The 8,496-nt window shown below is 33.5% G+C and overlaps 1 protein-coding gene across 1 annotated transcript; it reads right to left on the bottom strand.

Annotated features, from left to right (window-relative positions):
* LOC143622469 (putative lactoylglutathione lyase, chloroplastic) lies at positions 1–5,709 on the bottom strand. The gene is made up of 9 exons (XM_077093604.1): positions 5,607–5,709; positions 5,446–5,522; positions 4,714–4,861; positions 3,947–4,011; positions 2,272–2,484; positions 2,133–2,180; positions 1,325–1,432; positions 1,099–1,239; positions 1–168 (listed from the first exon to the last, which is right to left on the bottom strand). Exons 1-9 carry the CDS (start codon positions 5,707–5,709, stop codon positions 1–3), a joined length of 1,071 nt encoding a protein of 356 aa, XP_076949719.1.
* Positions 5,710–8,496: the final 2,787 nt, after the last annotated feature.

The following is an 8,496-nucleotide window of genomic DNA, read 5'->3' as shown; positions in this document are numbered from 1 at the left end:
TTAAACCACAAAAACATGAAACGGTGTATACATTATTCGCCATTCTACCAAGATTTCAACTTGTGACACCTTAACCAAACTTAAATTATCTACAAAATGTGTGTATGTGTTGGGGGGGGGGTCCACGTCATTCAGTTCTTTCAGAAAATCGACGTTATCAACAAAAACCTGCAAAATATCGACAACAAATTTATCTTAAACGAGATACATGAAAACAATTAGATGCATGATGCAACTTTCTAAATCACTTTATTCAAAGATTCAGATTAGTACCAGTAATTTTTAACGTGTTAATTATTTATTACAAACTATTGTGAATAGACATTTATTCAAAGATATAGATTATTACTGTAACATAGTTTTTTAAAACATAGATAACCCATTAGTTTATAAATAAAAGTTTTTGTGAGCTAACTTTATTCAAAGATTCAGATTAGTACCAGTAATTTTTAACGTGTTAATTATTTATTACAAACTATTGTGAATAGACATTTATTCAAAGATATAGATTATTACTGTAACATAGTTTTTTAAAACATAGATAACCCATTAGTTTATAAATTAAAGTTTTTGTGAGCTAACTCAGTCCACCCGTTTTGACCCATTCTAAACTCTGATCTAGTATGTGAACTTAGGCCTGTAAATGAACCGAACAAACATGAATGGAGCACGTTCGTGTTTGTTCGTTTAACTTCAACCGAACGATTGAACACGAACAGGAATTTCTTGTTCGCGTTCGTTCATTTAGTTAATAATACAAACGAACAGTTCATGAACGTAGATGAATGGACATAACTTAGCTAAAACCAGTTAAAAGTAATGTGAAAAGCAATGTGTTGGGACAAATTTTTTTTAAAACTAATAACTTGAGCTTAAAAAGTTATTAAAACTAATAAGTTGTAACGAGCCAAAAAAAAATTAATTGAATGTATTAACGATTTTAAACGAATGAGCTTAAACAAACCTAAATTACGCAAACGAACGAAAATAAATGAATCTATATAAAGAACGTAACTGAACGTTCATGAACATAAATGAAACAACGAGACGTGTTCATGTTCATTCGTTTGACTAAATGAACAGGCCTATGCAGCTTACCGTTTTCCAGCCATCAGGATCCAAACACGCTGTAATTTTGGTGCTAATACCAGGTAACGGTCCCGGTTCTCTGGTAATTTTCCCGCCAAAGAGTTTAATTGCTTCTGCGGTTTTATAAACATCGTCTGTACCTATTGCTATCTGTTTATTAAGCAAAAATTTAGTAATTACAATATAAATGCTAAAATGCAATTAATAAAATAAAAAATATACATTATTTTGACACCTGAGCATAAGCATTTCCTTTGTCATATTCTTTGACTCCATAATTGTAAGTCAACTCTAGTACAGCATTTTTATCCTCTGGTCCATACCCCATCATTGCTATGGTGTACTGCACAATCAAATAATGTTAAAAAAGGCTTGATTAAAAAGATGATAAATTGTCAAATTTAGACGTTTGGATGTATAAACTCAAGATTACACACATGAAAAACAATAATGCAAAAAAACATTCATTATTAGACATGTAAACGAACCGAATGGACACGAACGTAGAATGTTTGTGTTTATTTAACTTTAACCAAACAAACGATCGGACTAAAGCAATTAAACGAACGAGGTTTTCTTGGTCATGTTCATTCTTAAAGAAAATGAGTGTGTTCGCCTCCGTGTTCGTTTGTTAACAATATAAATGAACGGCTTGTTAACGTAAACGAACAAACATAGATGAAAAAAGCATTATCGTGCGAACAACAATTAAAAGTAAACATGTACATAATTTGTTATTTGTTAAAGCTAGACTGAATTGTAATGGGCATTAAATTTTTTAACATAAAGGATCATAAATGAACGAACATAAACAACATTAAAGAGCAAATGTAAACGACCGAACATAAACACATAAATGAATGAACGTAAACAATGGACATAAAAAACATAAATAAATCAACATAAATGAACGAGCGAGACATGTCTTCGTGTTCGTTAGTTCGTTAAATAAATAAACGTAAACAAACTTCCTGTCTAACGGTTTACGAACAGTTTACTGAAAGTTTGCTTCGTTTACAGGCCTACATTCATTTAATATTTACCTTATATTCAGGGTTATCTCTTCGGCGAAGGAGCTCCATACCAAAAGCCTAAAAGCATATAAAAAATTTTAAAAGTATATATTAAGTTAGATATAGTGTGATAATAAAAAATAGTATTATTCAAAAGAAAAACGCAAACCTTCTCATGAAAAGCAATGGAACGATCAAGATCTCCAACACGAAGCATTACTTGACAAAGGGGTTCAGGAGTGGGACCCCTTTCTATAAGTTCAAATTTATAACCATCAGGATCTTCAATAAATGCAATAACTGACTTTCCACCTTTCACAGGACCCGGTTCTCGGGTTACAGTGCCACCCTTAGCCTTTATGAGATCAACAGTCTTAGCAACCTGCACACCCCCAAACATTATTTTGATTATTATTTATATTAATACACAGATTTTACTTATAAGCGCATCTTATATTGGGTCATATAAATGGCTTTGAAAAGTCGGTTTCATAAAGTTACCTATTTACCCTTCTTTTAACATAACTTTTAAGTAATTTTACTTTTACTTCACAAAATGCCTCCCCTTTTTTTCTTCACAAACATGTCCTTTTTGGTCAATTTATCTGCTAATTTCTTAAATAAGCAGAGATTGTCTAACACTTAAAGAAGTGATCATCTGATTATTACAACCTAATAGCATAAGCACATCCAAAACACTATCTTCCACAGGCTGATTATTACAAATGATCGATTCTAATAATTCAATATCACGCAATCACTTTTAAAACACACATCTGACTATAAAAGAATTTAGTGCAAGAAAACTGTAGATTTATTAATGTGTAAATTATGATTACCTATTTACCGAGTCTTTAAACAAAGTTTGACATATTTAAGCTTAAACTCTTTACAAAACAACTCCTTTTTTTCAAAATGCTTTATTGTTTTTTTATATATTAATTTCTTAGATACTCAGAGATTGCCAAAGATACAAACCATAGTCACAGGAAACCCTACATCACCTGCAATCTGTGTACAGGATCGCGGTACAAAAGCGTACTGATTTTACGTGATCCTGATCAGTGAATTTGACCGTTCCCGAATGTTGCACAAATAGTTCTATTTTCATTACATACGTGTTCCCCGTGAACGATTTCGGTGTTTGGGATCGTGAAAAATTCGCGTAGTGGAAACCCAAAAGTCAGTTCAATACTTTTTCTGAACCAATTGAATCGCAAAGTCTCTGCAACTTCTATTTTCTAACAAATTGAATCACAAAGTCCCTGCATCTTCTATAACTCCTGAATCAATACCTTCTTTTACACTAAAATACATGATTACACAGAAAAATTGAGAGTCATAGAAGATGCAAGGGCTTTGCGATTTACTTTTCTTTAGAAATTGAATTGGTTGTAGTCATTGTACTGCATACCTACATTATATTGATTGCCTTCTTGTACCACGTACCGAGAATATTGAAGTTGCAGAGATTTTGCGATTAAATTGGTTAAAAAAAAGTGTGAAACTGGACTTTGGGTTTCCCAGTACGCGATTTTTCACTATCCCAAACACCAAAATCGTTCACCGGGAACGCGAATTAGATTCACCGGGAACACGAATAGGATGAAACTAGAACAATTCGTGCAACATTCAGGAACAGTCAAATTCAGCGATCCGGATCGCTTACCATCTGCGATTTGTACGATTGTGTACCGCTATCCGGTACGAACGATCAGGTAAGCGGATCGCAATGCTTTCAATGCTATAACATTATCTAGTTAAATTAATCAACATCACGGTAATTCACAATGTATAGCAGATGCAAGAACCTATACAAATCAATTGGTAAAAGTTTCACTCACATCATCAACCGCAATGCCAAAATGACCAAATGCAGTTCCAATGTCATATTTATCAACTCCATAATCTGGCAGAATGTATGTAATTAGTAATTACTGGCCTGAAAAGGTTAACCAATGAGCTTCCTATGATGTATCATGCTATAGATTCTAACATACACAAGAGTAGACATATGTATCAAATCAAATGTTTTGGTAGTGGTGACAATGGCAGAACCTTAAAAATTTCAAGTGAGGTCAAACAAAAAATTGACCCATTAGCATTTAGCAAACTTTTCAATGTTACCAATTTTGACCCATCTAAACCATAAGTAAAAAAGAGTGAAATCTGTCACTGGTAGAAATTATCAATGTTAACAGTTAACACCAATGTCCCTATTTTATCCTTTACCAAGACTATGAAACTATATATTATCAATTATAATCATTTACTTTGCCTATAAAGTTTAACCAGCAAAAAAGAGTAGAGTCAAGCTCAGATTTTTGGTTGTAGCTCATTTAAGGTTAGTTTTATGGTTCACAAAACTTTTTAGAGTAGCTAAACCGCATGCAACTATAGTTCCTTTGTATAAAAAGACAAGTACAAACGTCAAGTAATATACTCAGAATACTGGCTGAAAAAGATAAAGAAAATGAATCGGTAACCTTAAGGTCTATACAATCTGCCACACTTGGTGATAATATTTCCAAATAACTTTTATACATTAGCATAAATAGTGATAGTAATAAAAAATTTGTGCATAACAAAAGGTAGTTAGAAGATAGTTTACTGTATGTGAGTTCAATCACAAAGTGAGAGTCTTCTGGTCCGTATCCAAGAAACGCATTCGTGTATCTCTCCTCGGGTATATCTCTTTTTCTCAACAGTTTCATCCCTAAGCACTCTGTATAGAACCTACAAACCACTCTGTATAGAACCTACAAACATATAATAATAATAATAATAACAATAATAATAATACTTATAATATAATAATAATAATAATAATATCCGTAATTCCATACCGTTAGTCACAAACTGAACCGAATAAAACTGCGAAGACGAACTAAACACGCAAATTCACACAAATGCACTGAAACTCGTTAACTCGAACGCAACACCTAATCCTAATTAAGCAAATTCAATCCAACATATCCATAACTAACCGCTCAGATCACCAAAAACAAAACCTAATAGTATCCGTAATTCCATACCGTTAGTCGCAAACTGAACCGAACAAAACCGCGAAGACAAACTAAACACGCAAATTCGCATAAATGCACTAAAATTCGTTAACTCGAAAGCAAAACCTAATCCTAAGTAAGCAAATTCAAACCAATATATCCATAACTAACCGCTCAAATCACTAAAAGAAAAATAAAACCTAATAGCATCCCCAATAAATGCAGTAGAATTCGTCAACTCGTAAGCAAAAATAATCCTAATTATTCAATTTCAAACCAAAATATCCATAACTAAACGCTCAAATCAACAAAACCTAATAATATCTATAATTCCATACCGGTGGAAGCAAATTGAAGTGAATTAAATCGCGAAGACGCACAAATGCACTAATATTCGTCAACTCGTAAGCAAAAACTTAACCTAATTAAGCAAATTAAAACCGGAATTCAATAAAAACAAAACCTAATAATAATAATATTAATATCCGTAATCTCATACCACTGGACGCAAATTGAAGCGAATTGAGCCGCCAAGACGAATGAAACACGCCGAATCGTGACGTGGCGAATGACGTAAGCGACGGAAGAACCGTGGACGCCATCGGTAAAATCCGCACCATCTTCTGTTAACAAATTTGACAAATTATTATTACAAATTGTGTGAAGGATTTATTCGAAGCGTAAGGTGACGTATGAAAGGATGAGTGTGACTGACGAGGTGTTGGTTTGGGAGTGTTTGGTTGCGGGGATAGTGGCGCTCATGTTCGGGATAACTAAACGAACCGAACAAACATGCACAAGGGTTTTTTTCATGTTCGTTTGTTAAAGAAATAATGTGTTCATGTACGGTTCACGACCACTTAACGAACGAGATTTATTGTTTGTGTTTGTTCGTTAAGGAAATGAACGTGTTCAAGAATGGTTCACGAACACAATTAAAATTAGCGGAGCCTAGAGATTAAGGTCGATGTATTCATTAATGTGAATGACGAGGAAGGAAAGGGAACAAGGTGAAGTATGGTTTACTATTTTATGTTAGTTAGGGGTAATAAATTAACGAATATAAAATGTTTAGATATAACACAAACAAATGTAAAAAAAAACAAAACTTTCATGAACAACATATACAAAAGAACGTGAACGGACGTTCTTCAACACATTACCAGAGGTTCACGAACAAAATCGAACGGATAGGGGCTCTGTTCATGTTCGTTTGTTCAACTAAACGAACAAACGAAATTTCTTGTTCATATTTGTTCATTTATTAAACGAACGAACACAAACGAACTTTCCGCCGAACAGTTCACAAAATGTTCGTTGAACGTATGGTACATTTACAGCCCTATACTCGGTAGTCAAACATCGTTGCCGTCACCTTAAAGGCCATTTCAAGTACTAAAATTAGTGGACAATACCTGGTGAAATGAGGAGGAGAGAGATGGCATGTGTGTGTGGAGAGAGGAGAGAAATGGTTGATATAGTTGAGAGGAGTGTTACTTATAATTTAAGTGGTTTTAGCGTAGGGTTGAGCAAAATCGGTACGAGTACCGGTACCGAATTATTGAGTTTTGGTACTAGTACGGGACCCTTATTTCCTGAATTTTTATCTTCAATCCCGGTACCGGTACCGAACAGAATATTTCGGTACCGGTACCAATAATTAGTAATTTTCGAGACCAGGATTTTCTGAACCGGGACCGGTCGGTACCGGTACGGTCCTTGATCTCATCCCTTGATACATTAATTGCCCTTTATTACCTACGAATCACTGATAGTTATTAGACTGTCATAGATCATCGAGGATAGCGATGACTTTTTTAAATTTTAATGGTTTTTTGTTTAGTCTGTTGGTAATTCGTTAGTAAATTTCCGACGAATGTTGCCAATGAATAATATCCGTCGGTGAAAGTCCGATCTTTTTCTGTAGTGGAAAGTAACAATAAGAATTATATAAAGTTTTTATAAAACCACTTTTTTAACGTATAATTTGTTTGTTTTACTTTTAGTTTGATATTTAATGTAAGAAAACAAATACTAAATAATGTTTCCAAGGTAGAAATATGACAATTTTAATGTGACTTTTTAAATGGGTGTATGAGAAATAGGATGATGGTATAGGTTCGGTCAAACCAAAACACAAATATAAGAAAATGTAGCTTATAATTGTCAACACTATTTAAATTACATCTTTTATAACAACTTGTCACTCAAAATAATATTTTATCAAAATGTATTTCAACATTATATATTGAAATTTTCTTTTTAAATAATCTCAATTATGTCTTATTGAAAAATTACAATCCCAACTTCACGTTTTGCTGGTGGTGGTCCTGATTAAAGGTGTATTTATATATAACGGTCCGTGACTAACACAACTCAAACGCCCTTAGTTGCAGGTCTTCAGAAAAATTGTTTTGGCTGAAACACTCACATTTTTCGTCCAAAGACTTAATCTTTTTTTTTAATCCAAACCTCTTTGCAACCTTAATCGGACGTTTATGAACATTTTCTAGTAAAAGTCTCAGTTATTGAGGTCGTCGGACCCTTAAAACCACCCTCGGAGTCAATTGGTGGTGGCAATTGTTTGGTGGTGAGTCAGTTGGTGGTGGTGGTGTTCATGTCGAGTATTTAAACAAAAATATGAGTTTTTCGGCCGAAACTGTTTTTCCGGTGACCTGCAACTAACGGTGTTAAGGTTCTGTTAGTCATGGAACATTGTAAACAAATACACCTTTAGTTGGAACCATTACTAACTTATTGTTTAATTAAAACTGTTATTTGCTAAGAGAGCATAATTTAGAATTTTCAAAACCAATTTTCCTGCCATATCGTTAAGAATTTAAGAAGACCTTAAAGTGTTAAAATAATTCGGTTTGAATATCTTATGTGACAGTTCAACCGGTTGACCGTCGCATAAAGTTTTAAATATTGACGAGAAGCCACACGCTACTGCACGACCAATATATAAAATGGTTTTTTTTTATCGAATTCTTTATATTAATAGAGTTTAATACAAGAAATCAAATTCCTAAAATGTTCCTGGTATTCGTCAATCAGCCGGTTTGTTTTGAAAACAACGTGTCTAAAAGTGGATTTTTTTATGACATTCTAGTCAACAAAAGCAATGATGTAAGAATGATGTAAGTATGCCTTAACGTCTGAGGCGTGAAGCCCTTGAGGTTGATTTAGCAAATGTTAACCAGTGTAATATCATTCCATTTATAGTTTATGAATTATTTTTAAATTAAACTGAGAGAGGTTAAGGGACGTTACCCATTTCCTTACTAACCATTTCCTTATAGTAAGGTGGAGTGAAAGAGAGTGTATTGGATGTGTGTTGTCTACGTGAAGCTAAGATGCGTGAATTATGAATGCATAACATAATAAAC

The sequence above is a fragment of the Bidens hawaiensis genome, unplaced genomic scaffold (genome assembly GCF_021521415.1).
Source record: "Bidens hawaiensis isolate Kalapana, Puna unplaced genomic scaffold, B.hawaiensis_p1.1 tig00003141_1, whole genome shotgun sequence".
NCBI lineage: Eukaryota > Viridiplantae > Streptophyta > Magnoliopsida > Asterales > Asteraceae > Bidens > Bidens hawaiensis.
The sequence above is the reverse complement of the archived record's forward strand: the minus strand, read 5'-3'. Positions and strand labels throughout refer to the sequence as shown.

Excerpts from the sequence above, each read along its gene's own strand:
- LOC143622469 (XM_077093604.1), bottom strand. The coding sequence starts at position 5,709 with ATGGCGTCCACGGTTCTTCCGTCGCTTACGTCATTCGCCACGTCACGA. Across the intron at positions 4,862-5,445 it reads ACTTCAATTTGCTTCCACCG|GTTCTATACAGAGTGGTTTG; the intron begins GTATGGAATTAT and ends ATATGTTTGTAG. Across the intron at positions 2,181-2,271 it reads CCATTGCTTTTCATGAGAAG|GCTTTTGGTATGGAGCTCCT; the intron begins GTTTGCGTTTTT and ends ATATGCTTTTAG.